Raw genomic sequence first — 19,533 nt, 5'->3', positions numbered from 1 at the left:
CGAATTTGGGTAAGCCTCTCCTGGTTTTCGAATCTCCTGTATTGGTTGAGATTCTGAGTTTTATTTGGTTGTGGAGCAGGTTACCTGCCCACTTCCAGTTGGAAAGATAGTGGAGAGGGCCCGGGTGAAATATCCGGGGTATACCCACTCATGATCTAGACACTGACTCGGGCTTGGTTGAAAAATACTAAGAAGTTTCCACACAGCAGAAAGATACTGGGTGGGAGACTGGCTGAAAGATGCCAGAGAATACCCGTCCAGTGAAAAGGCCCTGGGGGAGAGGGCATCGATTGAAAAAAAATTGAGGAATACCCAGAGCTCAGCTGAAAGACGCCGAGGTTGTTCCATTGTAGGGAACTGAGCAGTCTTGGCTGAGTGGTTAGGTAGGAGGCTGATCTGACACTTTCCCTCAATGAGACTGCCTTTATAGGCTTTGTCGGGGTAAACGTGAGAATGTGAGAGCTTTGCTCTGAAGAAAAGGGACAAGGCTTCTACTGGGCAGCTATGGTTTTCTCAGGTAACTGAAGAATTTATGGGAGTGGTGAAGGCCTAGTCCTAGTACAGTACAGTGGTCCCATAGGGAAACTCACCTATTAATTAGAATACTTGCTCGTCTGGGGGGTTGCACCTAAGAACTGGCCATTCAGCGACCTGAGCATCTTAGAGGGCTGAGGCAGGATCTAAAACACATGAGAGGAGCTAAAGCGGCTCTGAGGTGACTACTGGAGGAGTTCAGCTCACAAGCAGCACACAGGCCCACCACACAGTTTCACTAGCGGTTTTTATCCCTGACAAATTCAGCTTAAAGTGGAAAACGGAATCTCAAACACAGAAACAGAGGGGTGTCAGAAAACCAACCTCTGACTAACATTCCAGCCAGGTTCATGTACAATACTTACGGAGCTGGTATTTGCAAGGACCTAGTTAATTGGGGGAAATTATACTAAAAGAGTTCTCAACCTAAAATGGCCAAATTGGGGCTCTTTTGATATTCCAAAATTGGTATCTTTGTGCCCACGATTAGAAAAGGCCGGCCATACTACTTTGCTTGGTATCTGGAAGTGTACAAGAAAGGAAACCATAGAGTAACTTCTTTGCAGGAAACCAACAAGAAATTGCTTGAAACTATAGCAGAACCAAAAAAGGCTGCTAGCACTGACTCTGCCAGGTCAGAGGTCTAGTGGGACTGGGAAGTCACATTTGGCGTTTATGCCATTTGACTTTTGATTTTTGGGCAATCACTTTGCCATCTTTTGAGGGCACTCTAACCACTTGGCTTTTGATTTATGGGCATCCTTTTGCCTTATTATTTTATCTGGAGTGTGACTCCTGGCTGGTGAGGTTCTGGTTTGGTTTGAGCATGCAGACATCTGGTACAAACTGCTTGAGCTTATATGGGAAGTGCTTCCTCTAAGGTTCTACACTCCACCTGGGAACCCCTTGGAAAAAAATTTCAAATGACTGGTCAACCTGTAGCTATGATCCAATGACAAGAAAAGTGACCTAAAAATATCAGATTTTTATTGACACAGGATAGGGAAATGGACTGAAGTTCCCTTACGTCCAGGACTTTTCTCCTATAATCAACAGCCTGGGGCTAAGCAAATTAAGACCCCCCATTTCTCCAGAAGAACAATCCCTGTTGGGACCAATCTACCCTTGTTATCAGGGCCAATTTGAGCACTCAGTTCAGTTCACTTCAGTTCAGTCGCTCAGTCATGTCTGACTCTTTGCAACTCCACGAATCGCAGCACGCCAGGCCTCCCTGTCTATCACCAACTCCGGGAGTTTATCCAAACTCATGTCCATCGGGTCTATGATGCCATCCAGCCATCTCATCCTCTGTCATCCCCTTCTCCTCCTGCCCCCAATCCCTCCCAGCATCAGAGTCTTTTCCAATGAGTCAACTCTTCACATGAGGAGGCCAAAGTACTGGAGTTTCAGCTTCAACATCAGTCCTTCCAATGAACACTCAGGACTGATCTCCTTTAAGATGGACTGGTTGGATCTCTTCGCAGTCCAAGGGACTCTCAAGAGTCTTCTCCGACACCACAGTTCAAAAGCATCAATTCTTTGGCGCTCAGCTTTCTTTATAGTCCAGTTCTCACAACCATACATGCCACTGGAAAAACCATAGCCTTGACTAGATGGACCTTTGTTGACAAAGTAATGTCTCTGCTTTTGAATATGCTATCTAGGTTGATCATAACTTTCCTTCCAAGGAGTAAGCGTCTTTTAAGTTTGTGGCCGCAATCACCATCTGCAGTGATTTCTGAGCCCCCCAAAATAAAGTCTCTCACTTGTTTCCACTGTTTCCCCATCTATTTGCCATGAAGTCATGGACCAGATGCCATGATCTCAGTTTTCTGAATGTTGGGCTTGAAGCCAACTTTTTCACTTTCATCAGGAGGCTGTTTAGTTCTTCTTCACTTTCTGCCATAAGGGTGGTATCACTGGCATATCTGAGGTGATTGATATTTCTCCCAGCGATCTTGATTCCAGCTTGTGCTTCTTCCAGCCCAGCGTTTCTCATGATGCACTCTGCATATAATTTGAGCACTATCAGGTCTGAATTCTGGCTATAAAACTATGATCACAGAAAAACAAAGACGATTTTTGACAGTGTGGTCACAACATTCTTTAGACTCCAGAGAAAGCTTTAAAAAAAAAAAATCTCTTTAAGAATTCTTGCCCTGAAGAAATAACTCCTCCTATGCCTTGAGACCAGAGTTCTCTAGATAACTTATCTGTTATTGTTCAGTTGCTCATTAGTGTCTGACTCTTTGCAACCCCATGAACTGCAGCATGCCAGGCTTCCCTGTCCTTCACCATTGAGTCAGTGATGCCATCCAATCATCTTGTCCTCTGTCGTCCCCCTCTCCTTCTGCCTCCAATCTTTCCTAGCATCAGGGTCTTTTCTAATGAATTGGCTCTTCACATCAGGTGGCCAAAGTTTTGGAGCTTCAGCATCAGTCCTTCCAGTGAATATTCAGAATTGATTTCCTTTAGGATTGACTGGCTTGATCTTCTTGCAGTTCAAGGAACTCTCAAGAGTATTCTCCAACACCATAGTTCAAAAGCATCAATTCTTTGGCTCTCGACCTTGCTTATGATCCAACTCTCACATCCATACATGACTACTGGAAAAACCATTTTTGTTGTTCATTCCCTCAGTCATGTCCGAGTCTTTGCGACCCCATGGTCCAATGAGTATTCAGGGTTGATTTCGCTTAAGATTGACTGGTTTGATCTCCTTGCTGTCCAAGGGACTCTCAGGAGTCTTTTCCAGCACCACAGTCTGAAGGCATCAATTCTTTGGCACTCTGCTTTCTTCACGGTCCAGCTCTCACAAGCGTATGTGACCACTGGAAGACCACAGCCTTGACTGTAAGAACCTTTAACAGCAGAGTAATGTCTCTGCTTTTCAATACACTGTCTAGGTTTGTCATAACTTAAAAAAAAAAAAAAAGTAAGGGCTTACAAATCAAGCAATTCTAAATAAGAGATAAATCAACCTAAAAGAATTTCAAGTTCACATGAATTGGGAAATATTCAGTATTAAATCAGTACAGTTCAGTTCAGTCACTCAATCTTTTGGACCCCAGGGACTGTAGCACGCCAGGCTTCCCTGTCCATCACTAACTCCCGGAGCTTACTCAGACTCATGTCCATTGAGTCAGTGATGCCATCCAACCACCTCATCCTCTGTCATCCCCTTCTCCTCCTGGCTTCAATCCTTCCCAGCATCAAGGTCTTTTCCAATGAGTCAGTTCTTCGCATCAGGTGGCCAAAGTATTGGAGTTTCAGCAACAACATCAGTCCGTCCAGTGAATATTCAGGACTGATTTCCTTTAGGATTGACTAGTTGGATCTCCCTGGAGTCCAAGGGACTCTCAATAGTCTTCTCCAACACCACAGTTCAGAAGCATCAATTCTTTGGCACTCAGCTTTCTTTATAGTCCAATTCTCATATCCATACATGACTATTGGAAAAAACATAGCTTTGACTAGATGGACCTTTGTTGACAAAGTAATGTTTCTGCTTTTTAATATGCTGTCTAGCTTAGTCATAGCTTTTCTTCCAAGGAGTAAGCGTCTTTTAATTTCAAGGCTGCAGTCACTGTCTGCAATGATTTTGGAGCCCCCCAAAATAAAGTCTGACACTGTTTCCACTGTCTCCCCATCTATTTTCCATGGAGTGATGGGACCAGATGCCATGATCTCAGTTTTCTGAATGTTGAGCTTTAAGCCAACTTTTTCACTCTCCTCTTTCACTTTCATCAAGAGGCTCTTTAGTTCTTCTTCACTTTCTGCCATAGGGTGGTGTCATCTGCATATCTGAGGTTATTGATATTCCTCCCAGCAATCTTGATTCCAGCTTGTGCTTCATCCAGCCCGGCATTTCACAAGATGTACTCTGCAAATAAGTTAAATAAGCAGGTAACAATATACAGCCTTGACATACTCTTTCCCCAATTTGGAACCAGTCTGTTGTTCCATGTCCAGTTCTAACTGTTGCTTCTGCATACAGATTTCTCAGGAGGCAGGTCAAGTGGTCTGGTATTCTCATCTCTTTAAGAATTTTCCACAGTTTGTTGTGATTCACACAGTCAAAGGCTTTGGCATAGTCAATGAAGCAGAAGTAGATATTTTTCTGGAACTCTCTTGCTTTTTCCATGATCCAGCGGATGTTGGCAATTTGATCTCTGGTTCCTCTGCCTTTTCTAAATCCAACTTGAACATCTGGAAGTTCATGGTTCACGTATTGTTGAAGTCTGGCTTGGAGAATTTTGAGCATTACTTTGCTAGCGTGTGAGATGAGTGCAATTGTGTGGTAGTTTGAACATTGTTTGGCATTGCCTTTCTTTGGAATTGGAATGAAAACTGACCTTTTCCAGTCCTGTGGCCACTGCTGAGTTTTCCAAATTTGCTGGCATATCAAGTATTAAATACCTGGCATTAATGTTTGTTTGTTAATCTAACTAATATATACATGTCTAAGAGTCACTAACATTAACATTAAGCAGAGTATTTTCATTGTGTCTAGGTTTAATGTAAGTTAAATATTATTATATCTGTTACAATTTTGTCAGCAAGGAAAATTCCTTGAGTAAAAAGCTTCTAAAAATGTAAATGAGGTGAAATTTTAGATAAACTCTATTAAGAATAATTATGCTTTAGGAATGTCTGTCTAAACTACTCTCTAGATTAGATTGGGGTAACTTGAAATTCTAAGGGCTATACTAAACTAAGTGATGGGAGTCTATTGAATACTAGGTCATTTCCAAATAAAATAAGATTTTGAACCATTTATCACTGAACGCTAATTTCCCCCTACAGAAAAACAAAAGAGATTTGGGACTATTAATGAATAATGTTTGGTGCTTTCCTAAAATGTTCTCTCTAAGAAAGAAAAGGTTTTCGGAAATAATCACTGGTATTTATGCTCACCAATCTACAGAATGCTAATATAAAGGTCAGTTTTTGGTTGCTTAAGGAAAGTAGGATGTGTGTTTTCGGCAAAGAAAGTATGAGGAATGGTATTGCATTTTACGAAGGGAAAAGCAAGTAGGTCTGACTTACAGGTGGCTGTTTCAGGATGGGAGAAGAAAGTATTGGGTACAGAAAGTGATAAGAAGATTTGTGGAAAGCAGACCCCGAGAAAAGAATTTTGTGCATGGTTAGGACTGACAAGGTTTAAAATAAATTTAATTAAGTTGACTTTTAAATGAAGTTAAAAGTAAGCTGGTAAAAAAGCTTAAATTTGGCTTTTCTCTATCTTCAGACGTTGAACTGCTTTGGTAATAGGTTTAAGTTTCTTTATCTCTTAAATGATCTGTTCTGAAATCCTTCACTGTAGAATAGTTATTGTTTCACAGTGACCTATAATCCTACTTGACTGAATGTTCTAAGCCTTTTTGAAATTTGTTGACAAAACTTCCTAAAAGATTCTAATGAAGCACTTTTGGCTTCTAGCTAACTTTGGGATGCTTCAGAGGGCCCCTGAAACATCCCAAAGAGAAATGTTTCCCTAGATTCATATTGAATGCAGAGTCACATGGGAACTATTGTTAAGTGAGTAATAAATCTTGGGTTATATTGTACGGTGAAAGTGAAAGTGAAAGTGCAGTCGCTCAGTGGTGTCTGACTCTTTGCGACCCTGTGGACTGTAGCCCACCAGGCTCCTCCATCCATGGGATTCTCCAGGCAAGAATACTGGAGTGGGTTGCCATTTCCTTCTCCAGGGGAATCTTCCCAACCCAGGGATCGAACCCGGGTCTCCCGCATATTGTATGGTAAATGTTACTAATTTAGATATATTAGAAACTGTATGGAGTTCCTAAAGTTCTGATATATCTTAGTAAATGTTATCAGTCATAATTCTAGATACTATCTTAAAGTGTTGTCACAGCATTTACCCAAGTTTCGCAAAAATGCTTCCTCTTCAAGAAGATTTATAAAAAGGACTTTTGGATAAATATAAGTTTCTGAACTGGGTAAGTAATTAAGGATTCTAATGGAAAACCTGGTGACTTCACAAAGGTTAGCGAAAGGACTGAATGAACTGGCAAACATGCTAATTTTATGGTTTCTATATGAAAAATTACTGGTTTGAATCTGTGTTTTCCAGGTGTAAGACAAACCTTCCCTTCAAACTAATTATGACAATAATTTGGTAAAATTATACTGTAGAAACAAATTGAAACATTTATCTTTTCTCTCTATCTGACCCCTCCAGAAATTGCAAACTCTGCTTCTAGTAACTTTATCAGATAAGTTAAGAAAGTTATATCGCTAACAGCTACAGAAATCTCAAGGAATTTTGGAGACCTTGAGAAGGGCAGAATCCACCTAGATCTGTTAGGTGAAAGGTGAAATCTGTGATCAGCCTTTGGTGTGACTTTCTTAGCTCTGAAAGGTTTTATTTTAAAAGTTCAGTCTGAGATGCTATAAAAGCTTTGGCAAAGAAAAAAAGCCTATGATTAATTATGGTTACGTAAATCATCAGGCCAAATTTATTGACACCACACCAGGCTTAAGCAATATGTGAACCGTGAAATTCCAGATGTTCAAGCTGGTTTTAGAAAAGGCAAGGAACCAGAGATCAAATTGCCATCATCCGATGGATCATTGATAAAGCAAGAGAGTTCCAGGAAAACATCTATTTATGCTTCATTGACTATGCCAAAGCCTTTGACTGTGTGGATCACAATAAACTGTGGAAAATTCTGAGAGAGATGGGAATACCAGACCATCTGACCTGCCTCTTGAGAAACCTATATGCAGGTCAGGAAACAACAGTTAGAACTGGACATGGAACAACAGACTGGTTCCAAATAGGAAAAGGAGTGCGTCAAGGCTGTATATTGTCACCCTGCTTATTTAACTTATATGCAGAGTACATCATGAGAAACGCTGGGCTGGAAGAAGCACAAGCTGGAATCAAGATTGCCGGGAGAAATATCAATAACCTCAGATATGCAGGTGACACCACTCTTATGGCAGAAAGTGAAGAAGAACTAAAGAGCCTCCTGATGAAAGTGAAAGAGGAGAGCGAAAAAGTTGGCTTCAAGCTCAACATTCAGAAAACTGAGATCATGGCATCTGGTCCCATGACTTCATGGCAAATAGATGGGGAAACAGTGGAAACAGTGTCAGACTTTATTTTGGGGGGGCTCAAAAATCACTGCAGATGGTGATTGGAGCCATGAAATTAAAAGACGCTTACTCCTTGGAAGGAAAGTTATGATCAACCTAGACAGCATATTCAAAAGCAGAGACATTACTTTGTCAACAAAGGTCCATCTAGTCAAGGCTATGGTTTTTCCAATAGTCATGTATGGATATGAGAGTTGGACTATAAAGAAAGCTGAGTGCCGAAGAATTGAAGCTTCTGAACTGTGGTGTCAGAGAAGACTCTTGAGAGTCCCTTGGACTGCAAGGAGATCCAACCAGTCCATCTTAAAGGAGATCAGTCCTGAGTGTTCATTGGAAGGACTGATGTTGAAGCTGAAACTCCAATACTTTGGCCACCTGATGCGAAGAGCTGACTCATTGGAAAAGACCCGGACGCTGGGAAAGATTGGGGGCAGGAGGAGAGGGGGACGACAGAGGATGAGATGGTTGGATGGCATCATTGACTCAATGGACATGGGTTTGGGTGGACTCCAGAGTTGGTGATGAACAGGGAGGCCTGGCGTGAGAAAAAGATGTTTCAATGATTGTTAAATTCTAATTCGTTAATGGAGGTCTGTATCTACTAAGACACACTTCCTGGTAGTTCTTTGCTATTATGCTGTATTAATGTAAAATTTAACTGAATTTTTAAAGGACACTCTAAATTAGTTTCTGAAGCTTATCTCACTAATCTATCTTTGAATGAAGATCAGATGCCTCATGACCTGCGACCAAGACGAGAAAAAGACATAATTTAAGGAACTGTCTCCTACCTGGATGGAAGGACTTTTTTTTTTTAGTCAGAGGAAGCTGCAGTGCGCTAAGATGAAAAGAAAATGACACTAGAAGTGGACAGCTTGCCCAAGATGCTGGGCTGATTCATATGATCAGTTATAATGTTTTCTTGACTTCTTGGACCTTTGCCTATAAATCAAATGTTTTCTATCATGGACATGATGCTATGCTAGTTTAAAACTCAATCCAACTGGTGGGTTTGTGGCCAATTACCTGTGTCTAATACTTCTGGATTACCTTGGTGGATTTTTCCCTTCAGGGCTCTGACTGGATAGCCCCTAGCAAATTTATTTTAGAAAATAATTTAGTCCTGTTCTATCTATTCAGGATATTACTATATGGGATCCTCTCACCTGGCCAATTAATAATACCCGCTCTGACCCTGGCCATAGATTTAAGTTTTCTGTTAGGGTCACTCAAACTCCAATTAGAATGGCAAGCTAAGTCTCAATTAAAAATTGTAACCTCTTGTCTACTAAAAGGAAAACTCGCACAATTATGGGATGGATCTATATGGTTAACACCAAGCTATGGTCACTTAAGTTTAAAAGCTCCTCTAAGAATAATCAACCTAGTAATATTATGAAACTAGGCTGGGTACCTTATGAATTATGCCTACTATTACCCTTAGAGAGAGTGACTGATATGGAACTCGGTGGCTTTGTGGTTTTAATTAATGGCTTTGGCATCTGGAATGGATAGGAAGGTGTAGCCTGGGGTTACCATGAATGCAAGGTCGTATACATAACAAATTAGAGGTAACCAAGCCAGTCTAACATTGATGTAAGCTCAATGAGTCAAGACATCTGTATTCTACTGGTATGATCATTTAGCAGCTATTTTTCGTGACTTCAGTGGGATTGGAGGGTGTAATTGATCATACTGAAGCCTTAACAACTTTCACTCAACAAACTTCAAATGATAGTATCCAGGCTATTAGCCTGTTGAACTCTGAGGTCTCAATGATGAGAAAGGTGGTACTACAAAACCCTCAGCTGTTGACATCATTGCAGCATCTCAGGGAGGTACCTGTGCCATAATTCAAACTGAATGCCGTGTTTCATACCTGATGAATCCTTTAATGTAACACATTTGATGAACCACACGAAAAATCAGATTTCTGCCTTAAGTGATCCATTCCCTATTCTTGACGATCTTTTAAAAAACTGGTTTGGAAAAAAAATAAAAACCTGGTACAGGAGGCTCATAGCTGAAATGTTTATTTATAATTCTGCTAATGTTGTTAGTTGTATTATTTGCATTTTGCCTGTTTTACAAGATTATTGTTTCTTGTATTACCAAGTGTATGACTGAGCCTCCAACGAAAATAAGGTTGACTAAACTTGAAGCTGTTGATCAAATGTGTAGCTTGATGTGTGATCAATGATTATAATAGTGTAACTCTAGATATTGGAAGCTGCAACGAGAGGGAATGTTACTTTTTTGGACCATAACTAGAAGACAGGTGTCCAGAGATCTTTGACTATTAGGACCTAGTCTAGTAATAGCGCATTGAGTGGCCTATCAACAAAAACCTTCAGAACCGGGAATGAGCCTTCCTAGCAATACGGGACAAAATGGTCGTGAAATGCCTTCCCAAGTTTCCTCAGTCAGTAAAGAATCTGCCTGCAATGCAGGAGATCTGGGTTCAATCCCTGGGTCGGGAAGATCCCCTGGAGAAGGAAATGGCAACCCACTCCAGTATTCTTGCCTAGAGAATCCCATGGACAGAGGAGAGGAGCCTAGCAGGCTACAGTCCATGGGATTGCCAGAGTTGGACACGATTTGTGAGGAAACCACCACCAAGTATGGTTGGTTTATGGCCACAAGGGGGCACTGTCAACTCTAAATCGGCACTTGCCAAGAGCATTGACGCTGACTGAACACCAAGGGCATCTGCCCTCTGCTTCTGGGGAGATTGAATCCGGTGCTGCTGCAGCTGGTGACCCTTCAACAGCCGCTGAGGGAGTGCAGGGTGGAGTGAGCTACTCTGTGCTCCGGGGAACCTGATTTGACAGGTCTTTAGATAGGTGGGTATTTTCCCTTTCATCTCCTGGTATCTATAAAAGCACTAAATCCCTTCATGATGACATCAGATCCTTGTGACTAGGAGAAAACCTCTTGTAAAGAAAGCATTTGGTTGCACTGAACTCCCCCTTCACCAAAATCTTTTATGTTGACCTTCCCCTACTACCTGTTTGGAGCAGTCCCTCGGAGCTATATGAGGTGATGCCTCCAGGCTGCAGTCCTGATTTTGCTTCAGATAAAACTTAACTCGTAACTCTTAGGTTGTGCATCTTTTTAGTTAACAGTTGTGGTGACCAGAATAGGACTTGAACACTTGCAGCTTTCAGCTTGAGCATCTTTTTACTTGACAATTAACTCACTCAACTGGGGTGATCACAACGTCCCCATTTGCTTGGGATAATCTGGTGTATTCCTGTTGTTTCAGCATAATTATTAATAATGACCTTTTTCATGACCAAAAGTGCCCTGGTTTCATCCTACCAGTCCACATTTGGCAGAGGGAAAAACAGCTGCAGATGGTGAAGTCACTTGTCCCAAACCACTCCTTTGGTAAATGGTAAAATGTAGAATTTGAGCCCACTCCTGTCTGCCTCCCAAGCCTTAGCTCTAGCCCCTCCCATCCACAGAGATGTCCGGTGTGACTTCACCAGCCTAACTCCGGCCTACCATTGCTTCCCCTCAGGATCCTTACCCCAGCTGTGGAGCCACCCTCCTCCCATAGACCTACCCCGGGGACCTAGCAGGACCCGCAGCGGGGAACCTGGGCCTCGGGTCCTTCCCACGTCTGTGGCTCTACTGACAGGTACCTCTACATGCTCCTTGCTGTTGGGCACTGCCTGGTTGGGGCCCTTAGCTTTCTTCTTGCCCAAGGTCACAGCCTGGTGGGGCCTGATCCTTACTGGTTTTTCCAGTGGTCATATATGGATGTGAGAGTTGGACCATGAAGAAGGCTGAGTGCCGAAGAATTGATGCTCTTGAATGTGGTGTTGGAGAAGGCTCTTGAGAGTCCCTTGGACTGCAAGGAGATCCAACCAGTCCATTCTGAAGGAGATCAGCCTTTGGATTTCTTTGGAGGGAATGATGCTAAAGCTGAAACTCCAATACTTTGGCCACCTCATGCGAAGAGTTGAGTCATTGGAAAAGACCCTGATGCTGGGAGGGATTGTGGGCAGGAGAAGTGGACGACAGAGGATGAGATGGCTGGATGGCATCACTGACTCGATGGACGTGAGTTTGAGTGAACTCCGGGAGTTGGTGATGGACAGGGAGGCCTGGCGTGCTGCAGTTCATGGGGTCGCAAAGAGTTGGACACGACTGAGTGACTGAGCTGAACTCAACTGAACTGATCCTTATCTGCTGCCCCAGGACTTACCTGAGATGAGCCTGGGGCTAGCAGAGCCTCTTTGCCTTATCTCCCAGATAAGAGTCCTCACTCTTGCCAGGGAATTCTCTCATCTCCTTATTACTGAAATCTGACCATTAGCCTCCCAATCCTGTTCAGTTCAGTTCAGTTGCTCAGTCATGTCTCACTCTTTGCGACCCCATGAATTGCAGCACGCCAGGCCTCCCTGTCCATCACCAACTCCCGGAGTTCACCCAGACTCACGTCCATCGAGTCAGTGATGCCATCCAGACATCTCATCCTCTGTCGTCCCCTTCTCCTCCTGCCCCTAATCCCTCCAAACATCAGAGTCTTTTCCAATGAGTCAACACTTTGCATGAGGTGGCCAAAGTACTGGAGTTTCAGCTTTAGCATCATTCCTTCCAAAGAAATCCCAGGGCTGATCTCCTTCAGAATGGACTGGTTGGATCTCCTTGCAGTCCAAGGGACTCTCAAGAGTCTTCTCCAACACCACAGTTCAAAAGCATCAATTCTTCGGCGCTCAGCCTTCTTCATGGTCCAACTCTCACATCCATATATGACTACTGGAAAAACCATAGCCTTGACTAGATGGATCTTAGTCAGCAAAGTAGTATCTCTGCTTTTGAATATGCTATGTAGGTTGATCATAACTTTTCTTCCAAGGAGTAAGCGTCTTTTAATTTCATGGCTGCAGTCACCATCTACAGTGATTTTGGAGCTCCCCAAAATAAAGTCTGACACTGTTTCCACCGTTTCCCCATCTATTTGCCATGAAGTGATGGGACCGGATGCCATGATCTTCGTTTTCTGAATGTTGAGCTTTAAGCCAGCTTTGTCACTCTCCTCTTTCACTTTCATCAAGAGGCTTTTTAGTTCTTCTTTACTTTCTGCCATAAGGGTGGTGTCATCTGCATATCTGAGGTTATTGATATTTCTCCTGCCAAGCTTGATTCCAGCTTGTGTTTCTTCCAGTCCAGCGTTTCTCATGATGTACTCTGCATATAAGTTAAATAAGTAGGGTGACAATATACAGCCTTGACGCACTCCTTTTCCTATTTGGAACCAGTCTGTTGTTCCATGTTCAGTTCTAACTGTTGCTTCCTGACCTGCATACAGATTTCTCAAGAGGCAGGTCAGGTGGTCTGGTATTCCCATCTCTTTCAGAATTTTCCACAGTTGATTGTGATCCACACAGTGAAAGGCTTTGGCATAGCAATAAAGCAGAAATAGATGTTTTTCTGGAACTCTCTTGCTTTTTCGGTGATCCATCGGATGTTGGCAATTTGATCTCTGGTTCCTCTGCCTTTTCTAAAACCAGCTTGAACATCAGGAAGTTCACAGTTCACGTATTGCTGAAGTCATTACTTTAGTAGCATGTGAGATGAGTACAATTGTGCGGTAGTTTGAGCATTCTTTGGCATTGCCTTTCTTTGGGATTGGAATGAAAATGGACCTTTTCCAGTCCTGTGGCCACTGCTGAGTTTTCCAAATGTGCTGGCATGTTGAGTGCAGCACTTTCACAGTATCATCTTTCAGGATTTGAAATAGCTCTACTGGAATTCCATCACCTCCACTAGCTTTGTTCGTAGTGATGCTTTCTAAGGCCCGCTTGACTTCACATTCCAGGATGTCTGACTCTAGATGAGTGATCACACCATCGTGATTATCCGGGTCATGAAGATCTTTTTTTGTACAGTTCTTCTGTGTATTCTTGCCACCTCTTCTTAATATCTTCTGCTTCTGTTAGGTCCATACCATTTCTGTCCTTTATCGAGCCCATCTTCGCATGAAATGTTCCCTTGATATCTCTAATTTTCTTGAAGAGATCTCTAGTCTTTCCCATTCTGTTGTTTTCCTCTATTTCTTTGCATTGATTGCTGAAGAAGGCTTTCTTATCTCTCCTTGCTATTCTTTGGAACTCTGCATTCAGATGCTTATATCTTTCCTTTTCCCCTTTGTTTTTCGCCTCTCTTCTTTTCACAGCTATTTGTAAGGCTTCCCCAGACAGCCATTTTGCTTTTTTGCATTTCTTTTCCATGGGGATGGTCTTGATCACTGTCTCCTGTACAATGTCACAAACCTCATTGCATAGTTCATCAGGCACTTTATCTATCAGATCTAGGCCCTTAAATCTATTTCTCACTTCTGGCTCCACCCAGCCTGTGATGCCCTTCCCTTTGCTGATCACCAAGCCTGCCTCCTCCAGGAAGTCTTTCTAAGGACTCATTCATTCATTCAGCATCCTTTCCCAGTCACTTACTCCCAGGTCTTGGTGATTCTTAAGGAGGTAAGAGTCAGAGGCCTTGAGCCTGGGTCTTATTCTGCTTCAGACCTACTGTGTGACCGTGGACAAGACCCTCTTCCACTCAGGATCTCACTTTTCTAAAAGTAGAGCAGTGGTTCTCAAGGTGTGATCTCAGGGTCAGCAACATCAGCGCCACTTGGAAACTTACCAGCAATGCAAATTCTCAGGCCCCACCCCCGAGCCACCGAATCTGAATCTCTCTTCTGAAGCATGCTCAGACTGGAGACTCTTCTTTTCATCTCAAATAGTCACTGTTTTAGAATTAACTAGCACGTTCTTGAACATGATTTAACGAGCTTTCCCACAGTGCTGAAAAAGTGGTCTCCCCTGTTGAACTGGGCCAGGCATAATGCAGTGATTCAGAGTATGGGGGTTCTGATGCTGGCTTCTCGTTGTTACTGTTTAGTCGCTAAGGCGTATCTGACTCTTGCTACTCCATGGGCTGTAGCCCACCAGGCTCTTCTGTCTATGGGACTTCCCAGGCAAGAATACTGGAGTGGCCTGCCATTTCCTTGTCCAGGGGATCTTCCCAACCCAGGGATCAAACCTGCGTCTCTTGCATTGGCAGGTGGATTCTTTACCACCCAACCACCATGGAACCCCACAGTGTTGGCTTAGCCACTTTCAAACAGTGTGACTTTAGTGTGAATTTCAGTTAAGTCACTTAACTTTTCTGAGCCCCCATTTTTCTTCTGTGGGATGGCACCCACAAAACAGGCTGCTTGTGGTACCAGGAGCCCTAACGTAACTGAGTGTGTGTGTCCCCACAGGGAGTGTGGCTGACTGGCTGTCATCATCATTGTGGATCAGAGGCTCAGGAGTTATATTAAGACAATTTGCTTAGAGATTTTTACACTCGTTTTGGTAGTGCTAGAATTCAAACATATCTCTGGTTCCTCAGATTTGAGAGCAAAAGCCTCCTTAGCAGGCAAGCTGTCTCCTGGCAAGGCCTGGGGAGGGAGAGCAGGATGTGACCTTGGACAAAAACATCTCCCTACAACCTGAGCCAGTCACATAACCAGTGAGCCCTCACTTTCTCAAGTGGATGATGGCAAGAATGCGGCCATACCCATCCTAATGCTACCTCACAGGTAATGCTGTCTTAGCCCTTCCTCCACCCTCCCTCCATCTTCTCCACCTCTGCCCCAGCCTGCCCCATCCTGGCAACTGGACTTACTGCTGAGGGCTTCCTTCATCTGCTCCTTGCTGTTGGCACGGTGGTACCAGGTGACCAGCAGGCCATCCCTTTGGCTGATCTGACCCAAGCTTAGCAGGTAGTCCAGCATGTCTGCATCAGAGCGGCAGGGCTCATCCTGTTCACAGCCTGGAATCAAGGCCAAGGAGGCTGTTAGCATCAGTTCTTGCCCAAGCCCAGGAATCCTGTCTGTATATCCTACTAACCCTCTCTGGGCCCCAGGGCCATGTCCAGCCTGCCATCTAGCATAGACAGTGGACCCCAGAGTCATCAGTGCTGTGAGAGAGAAACATGTGGGGCCCTGAGCACAAGGATGCTCTGGACCAGCCTGGGACCTTGTAAAGTTCATTGATAAGGGAACATTTAAGGGAGACCTAGAAGGATGGGTGTGTAAATTTAACCAAAAGAGGGGACTAGGTTATTACAGACAGAAAGAAGAGTATAAGCAAAGGTATGGCCATAGGAAATGTGTGGTTGCATAAAAGAATGGCCATTGCTTTGGTACAGATACGGAGAAATGAGATAGGACAAGATTGGAAAAGAGGATTCCAACTGTAATCCAGAGGATTACAACTGGATCACAGGCCATTTGTGATCCAATTGTAAATGACCCTCAGTCCAGTCAGTTACTCAGTCATGTGTGACTCTTTGAGACTCCATGGACTGCAGCATGCCAGGCTTCCTTGTCCATCACCAACTCCGCGAACTTGCTCAAACTCATGACCGTTGAGTCGGTGATGCCATCCAACCATCACATGCTCTGTCGTCCCCTTTTCCTCCTCCCTTCAATCTTTCCCAGCATCAGGGTCTTTTCAAATGAGTCAGTTCTTCACATCAGGTGGCCAAAGTATTGGAGCTTTAGGATTGACTGGTTTAATCTCCTTGCAATCCAAGGGACTCTCAAGAATCTTCTCCAACACCACAGTTCAAAAGCATCAATTCTTCTGTGCTCAGCTTTCTTTATAGTCCAACTCTCACATCCATACATGACTACTGGAAAAACCATAGGCTTGACTAGACAGACATTTGTTGGCAAAGTAATGTCTCTGCTTTTTAATATGCTGTCTAGGTTGGTCATAGCTTTTCTTCTAAGGAGCAAGCATTTTTTAATTTTATGGCTGCAGTCACCATCTGCAGTGATTTTGGAGCCCCCCCAAATAAAGTCAGCCACTGTTTCCACTATTTCCCCATCTATTTCCCATGAAGTGATGGGACTAGATGCCATGATCTTAGTTTTCTGAATGTTGAATTTTAAGCCAATTCTTTCACTCTCCATTTTCACTTTCATCAAGAGGCTCCTTAGTTCTTCTTCTCTTTCTGCCATAAGGGTGGTGTCGTCTGTGTGTCTGAGGTTATTGCTATTTCTCCCAGCAGTCTTGATTCCAGCTTGTGCTTCATCCAGCCTGGCATTTCACAAGATGTACTCTGCATATAAGTTAAATAAGCACAGTGACAACATACAGCCGTGATGTACTCCTTTCCTGATTTGGAACCAGTCTGTTTGTTTTTCCATGTCCAGTTCTAACTGTTGCTTCTTGACCTCCATACAGATTTCTCAGGAGGCAGATAAGGTGGTCTGGTATTCCCTGAGTTCCAGCAAAAAAAAAAAAAAAAAAAATGTGGGGTATGTGCTGGAGATAGCAAGCAAGGTTGTGTTTAGAAAGTGCTCCTTAGTAGCAGGGCAAGCATGGATTGGTGAGAGCAGGCTGGTGGCAGAGACTGTGTGGGAAGGGGCGGGCTGAGGCAGGGGTCCAGCAGGAGAGGGGGAGCTGAGAGGTTAGGGTGAGCAGGGAATGGAGATAGAGGATGGGAAGGAAGAAGCCTCGAGGCACAGGACTGAAGATACAGGCATGAGGCAGAAGGAGAGGAGGCTGCTCCCAGGTCCCCATGTGGATGGAAGGCCCTTCATCAGGAGAGGGTGCAGGGGTGTGAGGGTAAGTTCAGCTCAGTCTGCTGAGTGTGATGCCTGCATGACTCTTCAATAAGTGTTCATCCAGGAGCATGGAAGGATAGCTGAAGCCTGGTAAAGAAGAAGGGAAACAAAGCTAATGAGACTGTTTATTGGAGATCAAATCTTGGTGGGCAAGTAGAGCTGTGAATGGAGGAGAAGTCAATCCTGAAGGAAACCAGCCTTAAATACCCATTGGAAGGACTCATGATGAAGCTGAAACTCCAATATTTTGGCCACCTGATGAGAAGAGCTGACTCACTAGAAAAGACTCTGATGTTGGGAAAGGTTGAGGGCAGGAAGAGAAGGGGGCAACAGAGGATGAGACGGTTGGATGGCATCACCGACTCAATGGACATGGTCATGGTGAAGGACAGGAAAGTCTGGCGTGCTACAGTCCATGGGGTCACAAAGAGTTGGACACGACTTAGCAATTGAACAACAACAGGGAAGAGAGCAGAGGCCATCAGGTCTGTCGACGGGGACAGAACCTTATGGGGGCAAAGAGTGAGGGATGGAGGAAGCCAAGCAGATGGCATGACGGGGTGCTCCTACCTGGCAAGCTGGTGTGCTTCTGCAGCGAGAAGCCCAGGACCATCGCGATGGCGAATACCACAGCCGCACTGACACCACTGACAATAGCCCACTTCCAGCACCCCTTCTTGTTGGCCATGATGACCCTCTGGGGAGAATACCCCCTGAAGGGTAGTGTCTCCTGAGGCTCTGAGAGCTGGGATCGGATGGGAGGTAGGAGGCTTAGCAGCACCTAATTCTTCCCTTGGCAGAACAGCTCCTGCAGGCTTTGAATGTCCAAAAGACAGCTTTAGAGGCCCCACCTACCTTCCTGTGCACCTCCTCCTCTCTCTCCCCCAGGATCTTAACAGGTCAAGCAGAAAATCCTGCCACCTCCAAAATGACCTTTGAGCACAGTAAGAGACAGCAGCAGATGTTAGATGGAGCCCACTACTGCCCTCCCCACCAGCAACCTGCTGCCTGTCTGCTCCAGCCTGAGAGTTGGGGGACTAGGGATCTGGACCCAGCTTGACCTTGCTTTCCTGAAGACCTAGAGGTTTTCTTCCCCTGCATAAAAGGAGGCACCTAGTTGGTCCTTCCTTCTTTCTGCCCTGTTCCAGAGAGTCACAAAGTTCAGGCAAGGGTGAGTGACAGGAGCAGATTAGATCTGCCCAAGGAGCATGAATTTTCCTTCCATCCCAGATAGATTATCTACCTGGAATTGAAATTGATAGGACTGGCATGCTGGCCTGGGTTGCTGCAGGCCACTCCTGAGTCCATAGGGGAGGGACTGAGTCACTGCCTGGCACAGAGGGTGTCCTACGGTCCCTGGTATAGGAAGGCAGTTAGAGAATGTCCCTATTTCAGGGACCCTGGAATTCAAATCTGTCCAAGAATCACCTGTCATGTGCATGGGGTTTGGGACTTACAGAGGTGCACAGAGAAATCCAGTAGAGCCCTTGGTTACTCTAGTGTGTGTGTGTGTGTGTGTGTGTGTGTGTGTGTGTGTGTGTGTGTAGGAGTGACTAGAAGGGTGCCCAGGTAGGCAGATTCAGGGAATCTGGGAAGTAAGGAGAAGCTCGGGAGGGGATTTCGTTCAGGCCTCCTCTGGATCATCTCTTAAGAGCTTTCCAGGATGTAGAGATCTAGGACTCTCGGACAAAACACAAAGCTGTGAGCATCATTTCCTGCTCAAAACAAAGAGAGAAGCGGGTGGAGGCAGACTTTTGGGGACCACAGACTTTAGGGATGGTGGGGGAAGAGAAATCAGTTAAGTGCTGTGGGATAGAATGACAGGAGGTGGAGAGGGCCCAGGGAGCCAATAGAAAGGTCTCTCTTAGAGAAGAAAGGGGTGGTCATCTGTGCCTGGAGATGGAGGCCCATAGGACAGCAAGGTGCTGCCAGACTTGACTATAAGAGTAAAGGTGATGTTGGAGAGGGCAGTGTCCATACTCCATTTACAGAGAGATGGTCACTTTTTTTTGTTACAATATCTAACACTAGACAAATCTCTTTTTTGAAAGAAAAATCTAGAAATTAGCTCTTACAATTGACTAGGCTCTCCATGAATGAACAGCCCTCATTTTGTTGCCAAAATCTTGGCTCTCTGTGCACCATGCCAAACAAAAATATGGAGACAGAGTTACTGAGGAGAAGGAAAGAGTGGCTTTATTACTTTGCCTGGCAAGGGGAGATCTTGAGGCTAGTGC

At 44.3% G+C, this 19,533-nt stretch overlaps 1 protein-coding gene across 1 annotated transcript in view; it reads right to left on the bottom strand.

Annotated features, from left to right (window-relative positions):
* The window catches only part of LOC128045149 (protein FAM151A-like), a 28,700-nt gene extending 10,716 nt beyond the window's left edge, over nucleotides 1-17,984 (bottom strand). The window contains exons 1-2 of the mRNA XM_052637621.1: nucleotides 17,867-17,984; nucleotides 15,346-15,492 (exon numbers count right to left, since the gene is read on the bottom strand). Coding sequence (XP_052493581.1) covers nucleotides 15,346-15,492; nucleotides 17,867-17,984 — 265 coding nt within the window. The remainder of the gene's footprint in view (nucleotides 1-15,345; nucleotides 15,493-17,866) is intronic.
* Between the last annotated feature and the right edge of the window lie 1,549 nt (nucleotides 17,985-19,533).

This window comes from Budorcas taxicolor, chromosome 3 (genome assembly GCF_023091745.1).
Source record: "Budorcas taxicolor isolate Tak-1 chromosome 3, Takin1.1, whole genome shotgun sequence".
Taxonomy (NCBI): Eukaryota; Metazoa; Chordata; class Mammalia; order Artiodactyla; family Bovidae; genus Budorcas; species Budorcas taxicolor.
The sequence above is the reverse complement of the archived record's forward strand: the minus strand, read 5'-3'. Positions and strand labels throughout refer to the sequence as shown.